The sequence below is a fragment of the Pygocentrus nattereri genome, chromosome 14, assembly GCF_015220715.1.
Source record: "Pygocentrus nattereri isolate fPygNat1 chromosome 14, fPygNat1.pri, whole genome shotgun sequence".
In the NCBI taxonomy this organism is placed as follows: Eukaryota; Metazoa; Chordata; class Actinopteri; order Characiformes; family Serrasalmidae; genus Pygocentrus; species Pygocentrus nattereri.
Window position 1 is genome coordinate 16,062,449 of NC_051224.1, and position 20,949 is coordinate 16,083,397.

The following is a 20,949-nucleotide window of genomic DNA, read 5'->3' on the forward strand; positions in this document are numbered from 1 at the left end:
ACGTCGCGAGGTGAGTTCAGAGCAGCGTGCTTAAATACTGAGCTAATTACAGATGAGATGCAGGTGAGTGAGTGCTAGAACTGGGGCGAGAGTGACCTCCTGTGGGCAGGAGGGGTAACTGCAGGGCCAATAGTGACAATAGGTCGCAATGTTTAATCTCTACAAAGGTAATAAATTTGGCATGTCATGGTTGGCTGTTCCGTTCTAGTGTTTACTAAAGATTTATGTCCGTCTCTTCTTGTTTCTACCCACAGAGTGCCTCTGTGTCAGTCACTGAAAGAGGATTTATCTGGTTCCATTGATTTACATAAAAAGAAAATTATATTTTTTCCTTCGCCTGTAAAGTTAACATTTTGGAGATAAGAGGTTTTTTTTCCCAACAATATTGATATGCATATACAATGTTGCTCTCGTAGCAGCATTCAGCATGATGTGTTCCACCACGCTGGGGACAGTTCACACTGGTGGCTACGTGTTCAGAAGACCTTCAGAAGGCTTTAAACTCACCACACATTTAACACTTGCACAAACCCATTGCTACACATTTTGCATCATTTGGCATAAACACATAAAAATCAGTCCCTGAACAACATTCAGAAATCACTGCAGTAAACAATTGTTGCATATGAATCTGTTTAATGTTTTCTAGCTGTACTCACTCTCCTGCAACAGCAGCTCTGCACTGTCTGTGTGTTCAGAGCAGTCTGAGAGGAATGGTGGCTCGTGCATACAGAGACATGTCTTGTGATTTCTCGCAACCAATGGGCTTGTTTAGTAAATGAATAATAGATATTTTTGCAATATTCTTGTCCTTGTCAATCATTCCAAAGACATCAATACATTTAAAAATGCTATTCATCTTAAAAGGGTGTATTTGTGATTGCACGTTTCCTGAATTGAACTTGTGATGAGTAATGCGCATCACCTTTGTCTCACCCACTTATTCCTAGAGTGTTTATTTGGTAGTATGGAAGGTGTTGAGGAATTTCACTGATCTTATGTGCTTGTGCTTTTATATAATCCTTTTATATAATGGGGTGATGAGCAAGTTTCATGTCAGTACAGAAACTCTTCTAACGAGAAAAGATGAGTGGCAGGATGGGTGTGTCTCAGGTAATGAGGACAGCATGTGGGGTTTGGAGTGTATATAAGGTTGGAATGCTGTATGACTTCATTCTGGGAGAAAATGATGAGGACACTGAGTGTGGTGCTCATAATCGGCTTCCTAGCCAAAGGTAAGTCCGACAAATGTTTTCATCTGCTTCTGCTCATTTGCTTACACAATGAAACAATTCTGTCATGGGTTTTATTTGAACAGAACTTACTCAAGCAGTTCACCTACTGAGAGGGAAAACAGCTTAGAGTATTGTTAACACTTAGTTAAACAGCATTTAATTGTTTGATTGTATTCATTTGTTCCTTTGTCAAATAGGAAATGTAACTGTAGCCTGTATGTTACTCCATAATGCTGCGGTTATTTTATCCTATTTGCATCTAAGCTGTCTTTCTCCATAGGAAAAAGTGTTTTCCTAAATCGCTACTATTGTACCTGTATTGTACCTTTGTCAGTCGCTACATTATTTTTATCTGAAAAACTAATCCAACCACAAAAAAAAAGTAAAACACAAAAAAAGAGAAAAGGAGTTTGCAAGAACTGTAGGGATAGATAAAATATATAACCTCAGCAGATCCACTGAATCTCAGTCTGATCCAAAGAAAGTTGCAATACCTGTCATTCTAGTTTTATACCTAAACTGTAAATCAATCAGGACTGTGTAATTATTATAGTTTATTGATTATAATATAGTAACTGTAATGAGTTTTAATTCTACCTGTGCGTTCTGACCTACAGTTAATGTTAATGATTATTATTACTCTGTAAATGTTGCTGAATCAGTTATTATTAACTTTATTTCATTTCAGGATGTCACTCCCAGCTGGATGGTGAGTTATTTAATATATTCATAATATTTTATGTAACACTGATTAAATAATAATGCAGTCATGAAACAGACACACACACACATGCACACACTTTTATGAACTCCCTTTGCACGTTTATGTCTGGAGCAAAGAGGCAGCAACATGTGGTTTGGGTGTGAAAGTATGAGGGTAGGAAGGTCACAAATCACAACAGTATTAAGTTATGCAATCTTTATATTATATATATTACATATATAGTAAAAAGTGTATTATACAGTCATGTACAGAGCTAATATAAAAACATGAAAAGACAGAGTTTATGCAAATCCACAAGTTATGGAATGATGATTTGTATCTGCACCAGCTATTCATAAAGGTGGTCTTCGGACCACCAGTGCTTAGAGTACTGGATAAAATAAGAAATTAGCGGTCAAGTGTAAATAAACAAAGCACGGCATGCAGAAATATTCTAAAAACCCATTCAGGCTATGCTAATAAAACACTATAAGCACGCATTACACAACAAAAGGTCCACCCACACATAGTGTTTTATTAGCATCACACAGCAAACAGTCCACACAAAAAGGTCCTGTGAGGTAACAGTGCTACCCACTGAGCCACCATGCTGCAGAAGTACTTTTGTACATTTGTAACTTCGGTCTTGCTCTTGAGACTGTAAAGAATCTCAGTCTTGACATCATCTCAGCCTTAACTCACTATTGAGCGACGGTTCAGTTTGGTCTAGCATGAAAAGATTGCAGGCTTTCAGAATTTGAAGAACAGCAGTCAGGTTACTAGGGATGGTTTTAGTTCAGATACAGAGTTTGCTTTTAATAGTTTTTATAATCACTGTGATACATTTAAGTCCCATACAATTCTACTGCTAACATATTTATTAGAGGCTCTTAATTGGAAACTACAATAATAATAATAATAATAATAATAATAACAATAATAACAATACCTCTCCTTGGATCACCACCTTATCGTGGTGGAGGGGTTTGCGTGCTTGAATGATCTTAGGAGCTATGTTGTCTGGAGCAAAAGCTCCTGGTAGGGTCTCCCATGGCAAACTGGTCCTAGGTGACAGGTCAGACAAAGTGTGATCCATAATAACCCCTATGAAGACACAAAAACAGGACTTGTGTACCCTGCCCGGAACAGGGTTACCGGGGCCCCACCCTGGAGCCAGGCCTGGGGGAGGGGCTCGCCAGCGAGCGTCTGGTGGCCGGGCATTTACTCATGGTGCCCGGCTGGGCCCAGCCCGAAGGAGTTACATGAGTCCCCCCTCCCATCGACCCACCACCAATGGGAGGGGCAGTAGTAGGGGTTCGGTGCGTTGTGGATCGGGCAGTGTCCGAAGGCGTGGGCCTTGGCGTTCTGATCCTCGGTTGCTGAAACTGGCTTTTGGAACTTGGAACGTTACCTCACTGGCGGGGAAGGAGCCTGAGTTGGTGCGCGAGGTTGAGAGATACCGGCTAGATATAGTCGGGCTCACCTCAACACACAGCTTGGGCTCTGGGTCCAATCTCCTTGAGAGAGGCTGGACTTTATTCTTTTCTGGAGTTGCCCATGGTGAGAGGCGGCGGGCAAGTGTGGGCTTTCTCATAGCCCCTCGACTCGGTGCCTGTATGTTGGGGTTTTCTCCGGTGGACGAGATGGTAGCTTCCCTACGCCTTCGGGTTGGGGAACGGGTCCTGACTGTTGTCTGTGCTTATGCACCGAACAGCAGTTCAGAGTACCCAGCCTTCTTAGAGTCCTTGGGAAGGGTGCTTGAAAGTGCTCCTCCTGGAGACTCTATTGTCCTACTGGGGGACTTCAACGCTCACGTGGGCAATGACAGTGAGACCTGGAGGGGTGTGATTGGGAGGAATGGCCTCTCTGATCTGAACCCGAGTGGTGTTCAGTTTTTGGACTTCTGCGCAAACCACAGTTTGTCCATCACGAACACCATGTTTGAACACAAGGATGTCCATAAGTGCACATGGCACCAGGACACCCTAGGCCGCAGTTCAATGATTGACTTTGTAGTCGTGTCATCGGACTTGCGGCCATGTGTTTTGGACACTCGGGTAAAGAGAGGAGCTGAGCTATCAACTGATCACCACCTGGTGGTGAGTTGGATCAGGTGGTGGGGGAAGATGCCGGTCAGACCAGGCAAGCCCAAACGCATAGTGAGGGTTTGCTGGGAACGTCTAGCAGAAGAACCTGTCAGATTGATCTTCAACTCACACCTCCGTCAGAACTTTGACCAGATATCGGGGGAGGTGGGGGACATTGACTCAGAATGGACCATGTTCCGTTCCTCCATTGCTGAAGCGGCTGACTGTAGCTGTGGCCGTAAGGTAGTTGGTGCCTGTCGGGGCGGTAATCCTCGAACCCGGTGGTGGACACCCCAGGTGAGAGATGCCGTCAAGCTGAAGAAGGAGTCCTACCGGACATGGTTGGCCTGTGGGACACCAGAGGCAGCTGGCAGGTATCGACAGGCCAAGCGATCTGCGGCTTCAGTTGTTGCCAAGGCAAAAACCCGTGTATGGGAGGAGTTTGGTGAGGCCTTGGAAACTGACTTTAAGTCGGCTCCGAAAAGATTCTGGCAAACCGTCAGGCGACTCAGAAGGGGAAAGCAGTGTGCCACTAGAACTGTATATAGTGGAGATGGTGTGCTGCTGACTTCGACTGAAGACGTCATTGGGCGGTGGAAGGAATACTTTGAGGACCTTCTCAATCCCACCGACACGTTCTCCAGTGAGGAGGCTGAGTCTGGGGACATGGGAATAGGCTTGTCCATTACTGAGGCCGAAGTCGCTAAGGTAGTTAAGAAGCTCCTTGGTGGCAAGGCTCCAGGGGTGGATGAGATCCGCCCTGAGTTCCTCAAGGCTCTGGATGTTGTGGGACACGCCTTTTCAACATTGCGTGGACATCGGGGGCGGTGCCACTGGATTGGCAGACTGGGGTGGTGGTGCCTCTTTTTAAAAAAGGGGACCGGAGGGTGTGTTCCAACTACAGGGGAATCACACTCCTCAGCCTCCCTGGCAAGGTCTATGCAGGGGTACTGGAGAAGAGAGTCCGGCTTATAGTCGAACCTCGGATCCAGGAGGAACAGTGCGGGTTCCGCCCTGGTCGTGGAACACTGGACCAACTCTTCACCCTCTCCAGGATTCTGGAGGGTTCATGGGAGTTTGCCCAACCAGTCCACATGTGCTTTGTGGATCTGGAGAAGGCATTCGACTGTGTTCCCCAGGGTATTCTGTGGGAGGTGCTTCGGGAGTACGGGGTACATGGCTCTTTGCTACGAGCCATTCAGGCCCTGTACAAACAAAGCTGGAGTTTGGTTCGCATAGCCGGCAGTAAGTCAGACTCGTTCCCAGTGAGAGTTGGACTCCGTCAGGGCTGCCCTTTGTCACCGATTCTATTCATAATTTTTATGGATAGAATTTCTAGGCGCAGTCAAGGGATGGAGGGTGTCCGGTTTGGTGACCTCAGGGTCACATCACTGCTGTTTGCAGATGATGTGGTCCTATTGGGGACATCAGGCCGCGAACTTCAGCTTTCGCTGGATCGGTTTGCAGCCGAGTGTGAAGCGGCTGGGATGAGAATCAGTACTTCTAAATCCGAGACCATGGTTCTCAGGCGGAAAAGGGTGATGGTACAAGGGAGCGGGAGATTGACAGGCGGATTGGTGCTGGGTCAGCAGTGATGCGGGCTCTTTACCGGTCTGTTGTGGTAAAGAAAGAGCTGAGCCATAAGGCAAGGCTCTCGATTTACCGGTCGATCTACGTTCCCACCCTCACCTATGGTCATGAGCTTTGGGTAATGACCGAAAGAATAAGATCGCGAATACAAGCGGCCGAAATGAGTTTCCTCCGCAGGGTGTCTGGACTCTCCCTAGAGATAGGGTGAGAAGTTCAGTCATCCGGGAGGGACTCGGAGTAGAGCCGCTGCTTCTTCACGTCGAGAGGAGCCAGCTGAGGTGGTTCGGGCATCTGGTTAGGATGCCTCATGGACGCCTCCCTTGGGAGGTGTCACAGGCAAGTCCACCTGGGAGGAGACCCCGGGGAAGACCCAGGACACGCTGGCGCGACTATATCGCCCAGCTGGCCTGGGAGCGCCTCGGAATCCCCCTTGGAGAGCTGGTGGAAGTGGCTAGGGAAAGGGAGGTCTGGGCTTCATTGCTTAGGATGCTGCCCCCGCGACCCGAACCCCGGACAAGCGGAAGATAATGGATGGATGGATGGATGGATAATAATAACAATAATAATTAATTTCTCAATCTGCATGCTCATCCTGAAATTGATGCCTGTAACAGGTTCCAAAAAAGTTAGGACAGGCAATTTAAGACTAGAATGGTGAAATATTCAAAAAACAATCCTAAACAGGTGATGCAATCATGCTTATGTAAGGGGTAGGAGCTAAGAGGACTGGGAGACTATAAACTCTGGTGCACAAGGACCCAGCAGCCATAGCTAATACAATGGCAGTATGACCCGGCAGTACTACAGCTAACTTGAGGGACTGTAGGACCCAGTGGAATGGTAGTTCTTACAAACTAGCTTCACTGCTTTATTAAGCTCACCTGTGGCTCACTTGAGTTTGTAGCTTGTAGCTTGTAGTATGTTTGGTGTCTGTATAGTTTTAAACTAAACCGGTTTAAGCTGGAAAGGATAGGTTTACTAATCCTTCTCAAGATAAAACTGGGTGCTACATTTGTTTTAGTTCCATTGTCCTGTGAAACTGATGTGCCTGCAGGGAAAAGGAAAAAAATATTCTGTAACAGAAAGGTTGCAGTTGTACGGAGCCCCTTAGGGGCCGTGGTTAAAAATGACATTGCTTTCCCTTGCAAATGTTTTGCGTTACTGTGGGGAGTTTTTGAATAAATATGTCCTTAAATCACCTTTTAATAAAAGTTTTGTAATAATCATTAACTTAGAAATGATTAAAGACAGAGTTATGAGCTTTAAACAGAGATTAACAGACCCAGAGAGAAACAGACCCATTTGCCAGAACAGCAGGCCCAACGCTTCCAAATATGGGCTTTCCGCTCCAGGAGCAGATAGTGTAGGTTATGAAAGGAGATCTTTGACGGTGAGTGCACCTGGCCTAGGAGCCTGAAAATTCAGCGAAATTCAGCGAAAACAACCCAGCCGCTAGTGAGCGAAATAGATATGAGCCGGTAGAAACTAGCCCATAAATCAAAATTAATGAGGAGATCACCCAACACTTGGTCAAGATGACCTAGTGAGCCAGGATAAGCGTTCCTAAGAAAGCTAGAAAAACCAGTTCTATTGGTAACCAAGATGATTTTAGGATGTATCAATGTATGTGGGGTGATGAGCTCGCCCAAGTGTGGTATAAAATGTATGGTTTTTGAAGTGTCTGTACATTTTGGCTTTCAGGTGCCATTTTGTCACACTGGAACTTCCCTTCAAACTGAACCTGCGGCTGAAGTTTGTTTTTTTTCATCTGTCTTTGACTTTTTTGCAAGATTGATTCTTTACTTTTCTTTAACTTTTACAAGAACGCTTTTTCAATCTTTTTAATTCGCTACCCATTTTTAACATTGGAGAACAGATTAATTTAAAACTAAAACTTTGATTTAACTTTAATTAATTAGTAACGTTTTTCCACATTGTCCGGGACTTGTGGGATGAAGACGAGGAGCTCTGATTCCCAACATTTGGTGGCCTAGTAACGGGGACAAGAGATGAGTCCGCAAGGTGTTGAGTCAGCACCAGTCCTGAGACGAATATGCCTCCGCATGGCTGAGTGAAAGTTATGCTTTTTGCCCACACGAGCTCACTAATTTATTTCTATTCTTTCTATTCTAGTTGTGTGGTCGCAATTTGATAAGAAATTTGATAAATTGTATGCCTGTTATTTGATAAGATAAATTTCTGACAACTGTATGATTGCATTTTGCTGATGTGTTTAGTAAGGTTTAAAGGACTTGTACAGTTGCAATTTGATGGGATCTAAGAGTTGATTTTTGTTTATGATTTGCAATAAGAATTTTTTACAGCCACATGGGAAGGGAAAAAGATAAAACAGGAAAAATTTAATATAAACAGGAGTAACAGTCTAGAAACGGTTGGACAGATAAATTAAATAGTTTTATGTTGTAAGAATAAAATAAGGTGATTGAACTAAGCCGTCAGTTAACCAAAAACATAAAAGACAGTGCGTGAGATAAAGTCTGTGAAGCTGCGCGACGAGGAAAAATAAAAAGCATGCTAGAGAGAAAAAAGTGCTGAGGTTAATGTTTATTTGTGATTGTTGATGTTGGTGTGTGTGGCCATTTTGTATTTTGTTTTTTTTTTGAAGCGCTGAAAAAAAAACCCATGTCAGCACATGACCGACTGCAGCGGTATGTATAAAGTGGGACATAGACCTGTTTTTATGTAAGAGTTGTATTGAGCAGGAGCAGGAAGGAAGGACCTTCACTTAGGGTGAAGGTGCCGGTCACTGAAGGAACTGCCCAGTGCTACCAGAGTCTCATGGGGTGGGAGTCGTTCTCCAACATGGATGCTAGCTTGTTTAGCATCCTCCTTTCTCCCACCGCCTGCACTGGGTCTAGAGGAGTTCCCAGGACCAACCCTCCTGATCAGTTTGTCAAATTTTTTCCTGTCTGAAGTGGAGATGCTGCCGCCCCAGCAGACCACTCCATAGAAGATGGCTGATGCCACCACTGTGTCAAAAAAGGTCCTCAGGAGTGGCCCCTGCACTCCAAATGACCTCAATCTCCTGAGCAGGTAGAGTCTGCTCTGTCCTTTCCTCTAAAGTGCAGCAGTGTTGTCTGACCAGTCCAGTTTATAGTTAAGGTGCATACCCAGGTACTTATAAGTCCACTCTTACAATGTCCGTTCCCTAGATGTTCACTGCTGGGGGGGGATGTGTGCGCCTGCGGATGGGGTGGTTGCTGGAGCCTATCCCAGCAGTCATCGGGCGGAAGGCAGGATAAACCCAGGACAGGTCGCCAGTCCATCGCAGGGTAGACAGACACACAGACAGTCACTCACACACTCACACCCAGGGGCAATTTAGCATGTCCAACTGGCCTGACTGCATGTCTTTGGACTGTGGGAGGAAATCGGAGAACCCAGAGGAAACCCACGCAGACATGGGGAGAACATGCAAACTCCACACAGAGAGGACCCCGGTCGCCCATGTTTATTTTGTTAAACTGAAATGTAGCACTTTTCATATTGTCTGATATACTGTGCCAGAGGTTCTAGTGAGTGGGCGAACAATGTTTGCGAAAGAGGGCAGCCTTGTCTACTTACTCTAGAGATCTCAAACGGTTGAGAGTTACTACAAATGCTGAAGTGTTTGAGTAGATTACAAGCATCATGTTAAAAGAAATTCCACCAAGCCCACATTCCTCCAGCATCTTCCACAGATAACTCCAATTTAAATGATCAAAAGCATTATCTGCATATAAGGATGATATTGCACATGGGCTTTCCTGCTGTTTGGTATCGTTTATAATGTGGAAAAAATGCTGTATATTATCTGTAGCTAAGCAATTTGGTATAAAGCCAACTTGATCAGGGTGAACAAGTTTACCTACATATTTTTTTAAGTGTACTTCCAAGACTCTTGCATATAATTTAATATCAATTCATTAGGGAAGTTGGTCTACAATTTGAACATCTAGTAGGATCTTTTCCTTTTATATATTTGTTCTATCATTTATCACTGGATATTCATTCAGTGATAACAACCCCTTTGTCAACCATGGGGAAAAAATTGCATCCAACATTGCTGGTGCATGTAACGAAATAATTGATTTTTGTACCTTGTATATTTGCACAAAATAACTTGTTCTCCCTGACATGGGGAGGTGTAACGGGGAGCGAGGAGGCGGACGCATATGCGGAGATGAGCAAGATTTATTTTGGGCAAATCCATGGTCATGGTCAAAACGGTCCACGTTCAAACAGCCAATAGGGAGTGCAGGAGGGACAGACATGACAAAACCTCAAACAAGAACCAAACACCATGAGAAGAGAATACAATACAAGCAATGGAGGCAGAAGAAACACCAAACAAAACAATTCAAACAGTACTTATCAAACAATGCATCCAAAAAATACCAGCAAACACACAGGGGAAAATACAAGGCTTGAATACAACAGGGTTAACAATTGTTCACAAGACATAGGTGGAAAACAAGTGGAACAAATCAGGGGCGGAGTCAAGAAAACAAGGGGGCCAGACTGGGAGGAAACCAAACAAAGAAGCACATGGACATGTAAACAGATGCACATACAAGACCAAAACAAAAAGCACATGGAGGAGTGGGAGGAGCCAATTGTGACAGGAGGTTGCGTTTGATTAGAATAGGGATCCCTTATTTTTTTTGCGGCATCACTAGAAGCGGCAACAGCTTTATAAAATTTTTTTTGAAATGGGGGAATGTCAGTTAAATGTGTAGATAATATAAAAGCTTAGTTCTCTTAGTAGGATTATTTAAGCCTCTAATGTGAATGGATAAGACTGATACATTAGCCATTGTCAATGAAAAGATTTTGAATAAATACAGCTAACAAACTCAAAAAGGTTACTATGGATAAGACTAAGAAGTACTTTGTCAGCTATACTGGTTATGTAAACGCTGGTATGTACAGAATCTTTCCTTCCACACTCCCCTGGACCAGTATTCCCCAAGCATGTTTTAGGAGGCATGACAGAGTCAAATGCAGCTTAAGATATCCTAGAACTCTACACCCCCCCCCCCCCGCTTGACAATTACAGATATATCATTAAATGCTCAGGTTAGCAGTTCAATAAAACATCAAAAAAGAAATTAGACAACCCCAATAATCACATTTTTTCTCAACAATCAGGCTCAATGTTGAATGATCACATACAAATAAAACTACAAAAAAAATAGTGTCTGGTAGGCTAGACATTATACATCTTTCACTGACTGTAACTTGTATCGTTTGACTTCAAAAGTTGAATCCAACTGAAAGATAAGTCTAATCTGAACGTTTACTCGGACTACAATTTAAAGAGTTCAGTCTTCAAAAGGTTTGTCTGAGTTCAACTAAAAGAATGCTATTCAGCTGAGTGAAACGTGCGCTCAAACTACAACTAAGAAGGCTCAGTTTTCAAAACTAAGTCTACTGAGAGAGCGTGATAACTGTCACGATTGGCCCCTCCCAGTCCTGTCCATGTGTTCGTATTTTGGTTTAGTCCATGTGCGTTTGTTTTGGTGCGTTTGTTTTGGTGTTTTGGTATTGTTTGGTATCCTGCCCCTCGTTTTGTAACTCCGCCCCTGATTGTTTTCACCTGTCCGTCGTTTTCCCTGTATACTTAAGCCCTGTGTTTGCCCCTTGTGTTTGCCGGGCTTTGTTTGACGTCTCGGTTTGTTGTTTTGATTCTGGTTTTTGTCATGTCTGTCCCCCGATCTGTCTGTGTTGGCTATATGAACCTGGACTGTTTTGACCACGACCCTGGATTTGCCCCTAATAAATGTCAGCACATGCGTCCGCCTCCTCGCTCCCCGTTACAATAACGCTACTTATTTTACCACTCGACTGGTCAGTCCTACCAGTAGCTGATCAGGTCAATCCTTTCAAACCCCAGGATCAAGGTCCTTCAAATCTCTCTCTTTCATCAGCGAAGTTCAGCTGTCAACATGCCTTTGAAATGCTGCTGGGTTGAAGTTGAAATTTTTCTGCTTCTTCAACCAATGTGAAACTCAGCTTCTCACTGTTGTGAGTGACACGCAGTGTAACCAGGTAGATGGGAAATGCTGAAATGCCCATAGCACAAAGTTCCTTCTGTGTACCCGCAAAAGCCTTCTGTCTCTGTGACGTAGAGGTGCTGTAGTCGGCAAAGAAAATCAGTGTTTTTCCGGAGTCCTTGATATGTCCTCTCTTGCTCTGTTTAATATGGCTTGTTGATCTTTGTACCTCAGGCCCTTAAAACTTATAGTGCAGGAAATATCGGGACTCGAGCCTTGCTGCCAGTGTTGTGCTGAACTCTGCACCCTTGTCGCAAGATGCACATGTGAAACCTATACAAGTATCATAGATGCAACAACCCCCCAGCCAGATCTAAGGTTCTTCCCCAGGGTTCTTTTTCTGACATGTGGCCTCCATTAAAAAAGTAATCTCTTGTAACCTTTTTTTTATGAATAGAACTATGAAATTTGTTAGTAATATACACTTAGGGCCAGCATGTGTTTTCTGTAATACATTTTTAGGGATGTAAAACCAGTAAAACCAGCATTTCTGGCCAGTGTTCTGCAATACAAAGCATATTCCTGTCATTTTCTTTCTTTTGAGTCTACCATGAAATTATTTTAGCAGTATGTATCCATGAAGTTACATGGCAGCAATAAGAGTGTATCTCCTGAGAGTTTTTACAAGTCACTGCCTTTAAAGTGTAAAATGTAAAGAACCTGATCCAGACTGGTGAGAAATGTGACACGATAATGTGACATTTTGTTGACAAACAGCAATGTACAAGTTTTGCTGCATGAAAGGTCAGTGTGGACTGCTACATCATAGAATATGTAAGCAGCAGTGTATGTGGGCTACATTATGCTTCTGTATTACCATTTACGAGTCACTACTTTAGAAGAAAATCTGTGCTATTTCTGTTCTGTAAAACAGCAATTTAGTCTGTTGATCAAAATGAAAGTGATGTTTTGCAAGTTCTTCAAATTGATATATGTAAAGTTAATTCAGATTACCTCCACTTTTGAGCAAAAGACTTTGTGCACCCACTTCCGTGAATTTGGCACAACACCAGTTATAAATTCAATGTGCTCTTTCAACCTTTCAACCCAACTTTGTTGAGAGAAGGGTTTTTTTTTTGCATTTTTTGCAGAAATCCAACTGGGCCATCGCCATCCTCCAGCATTTTTGTTTGAAGTTTAGATAGGTCAGTTGTACATCCAACAATGTCTTGTTTTAATCCCCTCATTTCAGACTGGATGTGATCTGCTTTCTCATTCAGGCTTTGCACGGTTGTCATCTGTACCTTGAACTCAGACTCACCAAAGATACTCAGCCATGCCTTTATGGACCTTCCTTTGTGCAGTGGGGCTCAGTCATGCTGGAATAGAAAAGGTTCTTCCCCAAACTGTTCCCACAAAGTTTCAAGCATCCAATTGTCCAAAATGTCTTGCATGCCCTACAGTTATTGAGTCAGCAGAGCGTTGGTGACTTTTATGCACTATATGCCTCAACAGTCTGTGACCCCGTTTTGTGACTTTTTACATGGTTTGCCAGTTCGGCCATGGGTCAGCTGGCACTAGTCGTCTCGTGCATCCCAGTAAGTGAAAAGTGACGCTTCGATCAGAATTCAGCCTGTCCCTCACTGGTTGATGAGAGACTGTATTATGCTTTTGTTTTCTGTCCCCGAGTAAGCTGATAACCCACTGCTACTGCATCTGCTATAGCTACATGCTACATTTTTGGTTTGGTGCATGTTTGCCATGTTTGGTTTTTGCCACATTTGGTTGCTCTAGCTGTGTTCACCTAACTCCTAAACCCTTATAGCTCTCTGGGCTATGTTTACCTATGTCTAGTTACACCCTGACTCCTGCGGCACGGGTGTGCTGGCATGTTTCATGGTCCTCGTTATAAATCATCTGAGCTATATGTAACATTGTCTTGTCATGTGGAGCAAAAAAAACAAGTGTTTTGCTTTTCCTTTTTTCATTTAGATTTGATATGCAAAACAATTTGTGTACACAAAATTTTATAAATTGACTGATTAAAAATGTTTCAGGATTTTTAAAAATGAAACTCAAAATGATGGTAATTTCAAAATGCAATAAAGTTGACAAAATATAAAATGTTTGATTTGATCTTTATCAAAATATAAAAAATGTCTGCTGCCATTTGCATTGTATATATATATATATATATATATATATATATATATATATATACATATATTCATGCAAAATGGATAAAAAATGTACCAATTACTGGAAAAAAAGGAGAAAGTCTGGTTTTATTGACTTACATTAAAAGTAAAGTTTTTTTTCCTTATGAATGTTTGTTTCTTATTATAATTATTATTGAATACAATATACACTAAAAGGCATCTATTTCAGAAGAGCCCATGCAAGACAAAAGACAGGGTATTTAAGGAATGTAGTGAGATAGGACTGAAAAAAAAGATAGATCACAAAGACATCTATCTGACTATAATGTTGCTTTTTCTCTTTGTCAGTGTGCGGTGTGGCTCCTCTAAATAACGTAACAGTGGGAGGACTGAATGCTGCTCCAGGTTCTTGGCCTTGGCAAGTTAGTCTGCAAGTTAGGGGTGCTCATGTCTGCAGTGGTTCTCTCATCAACTCTAACTGGGTTCTAACAGCAGCCGTCTGCTCTTCAAGGTGTCAAACTGAATAATAATTTTCAAAAGGTTGCTTGTATTACTGTGACAAAAAGTGTTATAACATTCAGCAGATGGTGAGAAGAGTGGCTCTGTTCTGTTTTTCAGCTATCTTACTTCACAAATTACAGTTTACCTGGGTTTGCAGTCACTGTCCACGAGTAACGTGAATTCAGTATCGAGATCTGTTACTCAACAAATCGTATATCCCGAGATCAGGTATTACAATGACATCGCTCTGCTGAAGCTCAACTCTAGTGTGATTTTCACGGACTATATTAAACCTGTCTGTCTGGCTACAGCCGGGAGCACATTCTTCAATGGTACTCAGGCTTGGGTCACTGGCTGGAATGCAAACACCAATGCAGGTGAGAAATGAAGACAGAATTATGTGGAAGCTGAAGCTCATATGAACCATATCAAACTTGTCAAATTGAACTGTGGATCTAGTGTCAGTATGTGCCTCATTTATAATCTATGATGATCGCATGTATCCCTAATCACTATCCTTATGTTTTGATATACTGACATACAGAGTAAACATCAAAGTCCTTTAGAAAAGTTTATGAATACACTTTTGTGAGATGGATCAATTGCTGGTTAGATCAAATGCAATCCTACACCATTCTGTGTTCATGGACCACAGAACATTCACTGTGTATAACCTCGGCTAGATCCAAAATGGGAATCAACTGACCTTTGTATTTCTATATTATAATTAATAGTTATATTGTAGCCTGTTATGCATGTTGTACATTTTACATTATTTACATTATTATTATATAGTATTATTATTATTATATTACCTGCTGTTGTGGAGCAGAGCAACTAATGACCTTTGCCATATTGTTCATACAAGGGTATTCAGAAAGTATTCAGATCTCTTTGCTTTTTCCTAATTTTGTTATTGTAAAATGGGTTTCACTATGATTTATAAATGCATTAACCAGTACATAAATACCACCATTAATAATTAAAATATTCATGACTCAAAGACCCAAAGTGGAAGAAACATGGAGGACTGACTACAGATGGGACTCTACAGAGCCGCTTACTTTTCAAGTGAATGGATTTGTTTCCTGTTGTAAATTTGATGTACAGCAGCGTCCTCAAATGTCTGTCAATGTGCTTCTGGTTAGTTTTTCATTTTGGAAGTGGAAACAAGCAAAGCATCAATAGAATCATAAACCCAGCTCAGCACTTACCAGGCAAACTGACCAAAAATAACTAAAAGAAACACAGCTCTGTCTATTTGACAGAGTTTAAGAGCTTCTGTATGTAAAACAAGCCCAGCATTCACCTTGTTGACTAAAGTTGACTTTTTATTCACCATCTTCCTATTGAACGGTAACAGATGAAGTTGATTTTTATTTATTTATTTTTTCAGTGGCTTCCTATTCGAATTTTCTGTTACTTTAAATGGTACAGCAGGCAGGATGTAACTGTTGCACCTTTTAAGTTAATGGAATATTCCAGTAAGAGGCTACTGGTGAAAGAACTAGTAGTGCTTTGACATTTTTTTTCATGTGTAGTTGCATTACTCCTTGTGTTATACAGTATGCTTGGAAGGTTAAAAAAAATAAGAAGAAACGATACAGCCAAACACCACTAACATGCAGTCATTAAAAGGCTTTAGTACTTTTAAGGCCATTGTAACACTGCATAACAGTAAACTACCTGAAAAACGCATACTGACTTGTTTGGGACTTGAAGATGAGAACTTGGCATTCAAGGCTCATTTGTACTGACTCCAGGACTTGAATCAAACGAAGGAAATCAGAAAATGAATGGACCTGAATACTTTCTGAACACTGTGTCGAAAGCTAATTATTACAAAACACATTGTTTTAAAGCCATATTTTCAAGGGTGGTTTTCAGTGATGGATTTTTCTTTATTTTGCCTGGCTGTCAATGAATGTCTTTGTGCCAGTGCTATTTTAAGTTTATTTATTAAAAGTTCATTTGGTCTGTCTCTCTTATCCAGGCACCCTAATGCAATCTAACATATCAGTTGTTGGAAACAGGGAGTGTAACTGCATATTTTCCTCTCTATCAGTTAACATCAAAGACACCATGATGTGTTCTACATCTTTGCAGAGCCAGAGCTGTTCGGTAATCACTTCTCAATTTCTCCAATTGCTTTTTTCCAATTAAGGGTGTTACATTTAAATGAATGTTTATCTGGTCCTGCACAGATGGATATTGGTGGTCCCCTGGTCATCAAACAGGAAGGTCTTTGGATCCAGGCAGGCATTTTGATCTATCATGATGACTGTGAAAATTTATCTATGCTATACACTAGAGTGTCTTTGTACCAGAACTGGATCAACCAGCAGATCATCAGCAACCAGCCAGGTTTTGTCCCATTCATTTCTACTGGCACTGATGGAGACCTGAGTGTGTCCTGTCCTGGCCTGTCTCCTGTTGCCACTTCTTATCCAGTCACCTCCACATCTGCTGCTTTTTGTAAGATTGCCTATATTTATGATACACGATCAGATACTGAGGCTTATTATCAATGGAAAAAATCCATGTTTTTGCATGGACAAAGCAAAGTATCGTAGAGCTAGAGAGCACAGTATTTTTCAAGAAACCCCAAATTACTACCTCAATGTTCTTTTATGTTATATACAGTCCACTGACTTTGTCTGCATCAATTTCTTTCTCTGTTCCTCCTCTTTCATCATTTTCTTTGTTTTTTTTTGTTCCATATTCAGCTGCTTCATCAACTGTAGTTGGATATTCTACAACAGATACTAGAACTACAGCTGTCCCCACAACCACAGCAGTGGCTACAACTACTGCCGTCACTACAACTGCAACTGTCTCCACAAATGCAACAGTCCCTTTAACAACTGTTGCAGCAGCTGCTTTTGTTTCCACAACTGCTGTGGTCCCTTCAACAACTGCTGCACAACCCGCAACCACAATTGTCCCTACGACCAGTACAGTCAATACAACTGCTACTGTCCCTGTAATTGTAACTGTCCCAACAACCACAACTGTTGCCACAACTGCTGCTGTTTCCACAACCACAATTGCCCCTACAACCGCTACTGTTGATGAAACCACAACTGTCACTACAGCAACTGCTGTCCCCACAACCACTGCTGTTCCCACAACCAGAACTGTTGCTGTTTCCACAACCACAACTGCCCTGCCAACCACTACGCTTGATGCAGCAACTGTCCCCACAACCACAGCAGTGGCTACAACTACTGCCGTCACTACAACTGCAACTGTCTCCACAAATACAACAGTCCCTTTAACAACTGTTGCAGCAGCTGCTTTTGTTTCCACAACTGCTGTGGTCCCTTCAACAACTGCTGCACAACCCGCAACCACAATTGTCCCTACGACCAGTACAGTCAATACAACTGCTACTGTCCCTGTAATTGTAACTGTCCCAACAACCACAACTGTTGCCACAACTGCTGCTGTTTCCACAACCACAATTGCCCCTACAACCGCTACTGTTGATGAAACCACAACTGTCCCTACAGCAACTGCTGTCCCCACAACCACTGCTGTTCCCACAACCAGAACTGTTGCTGTTTCCACAACCACAACTGCCCTGCCAACCACTACGCTTGATGCAGCAACTGTCCCCACAACCACAGCAGTGGCTACAACTACTGCCGTCACTACAACTGCAACTGTCTCCACAAATACAACAGTCCCTTTAACAACTGTTGCAGCAGCTGCTTTTGTTTCCACAACTGCTGTGGTCCCTTCAACAACTGCTGCACAACCCGCAACCACAATTGTCCCTACGACCAGTACAGTCAATACAACTGCTACTGTCCCTGTAATTGTAACTGTCCCAACAACCACAACTGTTGCCACAACTGCTGCTGTTTCCACAACCACAATTGCCCCTACAACCGCTACTGTTGATGAAACCACAACTGTCCCTACAGCTACTGCTGTCCCCACAACCACTGCTGTTCCAACAACCAGAACTGTTGCTGTTTCCACAACCACAACTGCCCTGACAACCACTACGCTTGATGCAACAACTGTCCCAACAACCACAACTGTTGCCACAACTGCTGCTGTTTCCACAACCACAATTGCCCCTACAACCAGTACAGTCAATACAACTGCTACTGTCCCTGTAATTGTAACTGTCCCAACAACCACAACTGTTGCCACAACTGCTGTTTCCACAACCGCTACTGTTGATAAAACCACAACTGTCCCTACAGCTACTGCTGTCCCCACAACTGCTACTGTCACTACAACCATGCTCGTAGCTAAAACCCCAAATGTCATTATAACTGTACCCACGCCCGAAACTATCCCTACAACTATGGCTGTTCCCACAACCAGAACTGTTGCTGTTTCCACAACCACAACTGCCCTGACAACCACTACACTTGAGGAAACAACTGTCCCCACAACCACTGCTGTCCTCACAACCACAACTATCCCCACAATCACTGCTGTCCGTACAGCCACAACTGTAGCCACAACTGCTCCTGTTCCCACAGCCACAAAATTCCCAACACCCTCTACTGTTGATAGAAACACAACTGTGCCCACAACTGCTACTATCACTACAACCACGCTTGAAGCTAAACCCCCAAATGTCCCTACATCTGTCCCCACAACTGCTACTGTCACTACATCCACAGCTGTAGTGTGTGGCAGTGCCAAGCTGAATAGCATTACAGGAGGGAGCAGCTCCTTAGCATCTGCGGGTGCGTGGCCATGGATGGCCAGTCTGCATCATAATGGTATTCATGTCTGTGGAGGAACACTGGTAGCTGAGCAGTTTGTTTTGAGCTCTGGTGACTGCTTTTCTAGGTAAAAACTGCAGAATTAGCAAAAGTTAAGTCAGGAATCAAAATCACATCAACACATCAATGCTAATTCTGAGGTTCTCTATTCTTTACCTTATCCTACAGCTCGACCAATGCTTCTGACTGGACAGTAATTCTGGGACGGCTCAAACAGAGCAGCTCCAACACCTATGAGGCCGTTATAAGTGTGACCAAAATCTCAATCAGCAGTGATCTGGTCAACAACGTAGCAGTACTGCAGTTGTCTCGTAAGCCAACGCTTTCAGACTACATTCAGCCCATATGTGTGGACCTGGGGGACAACAGCTTCCCTGTCAACACTCAATGCTGGGCATCTGGCTGGGGATCAGGAGGAGGAGGTACGTTTATTTGTGTGTTTGGTGGGTATAGTAGCCCAAACCCATACTACCCATACCCAAATCAAAATATTGCTACTTCTCTAAAATAATGGATCAAATAAAAGTATCTTTTTAATAAACAACTTTGCACATATTTTCAACATAGCAGGTCAAAAATCTACCAAGTACTGAGAAACGTGTAGATCTGCGGTGGAATGTCTTAGCACATCCAGCATCTATCAGCATAGAAAGTGAAGTTTGTAAGGCTCTATTCTCTCTTATTGATGCACTGTTCATGCAGCCAATCATAAAGCCATACAGATGATGACATACATACTGTACTTCCCTTACAAATATGCTGGATTACAAGTAAAAGTTTTACCATTAAAGGTATTAAAAGTATTGAGAAATGTGAACCCTTCTTTGCGAATTCACAATAAATTTCAAGTTCACCCAAAAAGATGTCATCGGTTTTCATCAGTCATCATATTGCCCTTCCTGCTCTCTGTCATGTTTATTCTCTTTATGTTGAAGCTGAGCAAACTCTTCAGCAGTTCAACACTACTATAGTGGAGTGTGGGAGCGCATCCTCATCTAACAAAACCATCTGCACTGGAGTCATGCCCTTAGAACAGGTCTGTATATTAACATATGAAATCCATTTCATTATTAAATTACTAGGAATTTATTAACAAGAATTGAGTACTGTTGAGTCTGTTTTCTAGATCAAATTAAACAAAGATTCTCAGTGGAGATTCTGCAGTCAATCTTTGGAGCAAAGTGTAGCTGATATGCTCAAATGATGTAGGGAAAAAAAGCATAAATTAATTTTGGTTTTCACACTCAGACTAGTATTGGCGGCCCTCTGATGTGTAAAGTTGACCAATCATGGGTCCAGCCTGCAGTTTTGACTCTGGTTCCCAAGGTGCCTCGTGCCTCTGACGTCCAGGTCTTCATTAAAATCTCAAGTGTCTCAGAATTCCTGCAGGAGGTGGTGGGCACTTTCCCTCCAAAAGCCAACACCACATCTTCCAACACCACCACCATCGAGCCTGTCAGTTCCAGTACATCTTCATTGCTCTTCTTTACGTCTCTCCTTCTGCTCTCTCTTCCTGTTCTCATTTAAACGTTCAGTTAAGAATGAGCAAGTTAGTGTAACAGAGCTGAATATAACCTTATGGAATTGAATGCAAGTTAAATAAACTTTATAACAAACAAGTAAAGCATCAACAGCGTCAATTAAGCCCAGCCTAGCTCATAAACTCCAGCCTTACTGGAGAAACTTACCAGGTGAACTGACCATTTTCCTTATGGTAGCAAAACAACACAAACAACTCTTTCTATTGAATTGATTTAACAGCTTCTGTAGGTAAACACGCAAATGTTCAGTCACCACAAGGCTGAAGCTGATGAAGAAAATCTTCGTCAGCTTCATGCTGGAATTTGTCATTCCAACTTAAGTGGTGCAGCAGTCAGGTGGAAGAATGTAACTTGCAACATTTAAGGTGGAATGGAAAATTTGAATA

At 42.5% G+C, this 20,949-nt stretch overlaps 2 protein-coding genes across 2 annotated transcripts; both read left to right on the top strand.

Annotated features, from left to right (window-relative positions):
- Positions 1-1,186: 1,186 nt before the first annotated feature.
- On the top strand, positions 1,187-18,855 carry LOC108432034 (chymotrypsinogen A-like). The gene is made up of 7 exons (XM_037544908.1): positions 1,187-1,235; positions 1,924-1,944; positions 14,119-14,281; positions 14,389-14,648; positions 16,265-16,392; positions 16,476-16,721; positions 18,808-18,855. Exons 1-7 carry the CDS (start codon positions 1,187-1,189, stop codon positions 18,853-18,855), a joined length of 915 nt encoding a protein of 304 aa, XP_037400805.1.
- A 170-nt stretch (positions 18,856-19,025) lies between these two features.
- Positions 19,026-20,575, top strand: LOC119265151 (serine protease 27-like). Its single transcript, XM_037544909.1, has 4 exons — positions 19,026-19,045; positions 19,191-19,444; positions 19,958-20,058; positions 20,271-20,575. Exons 1-4 carry the CDS (start codon positions 19,026-19,028, stop codon positions 20,547-20,549), a joined length of 654 nt encoding a protein of 217 aa, XP_037400806.1. The 3' UTR covers positions 20,550-20,575.
- Positions 20,576-20,949: the final 374 nt, after the last annotated feature.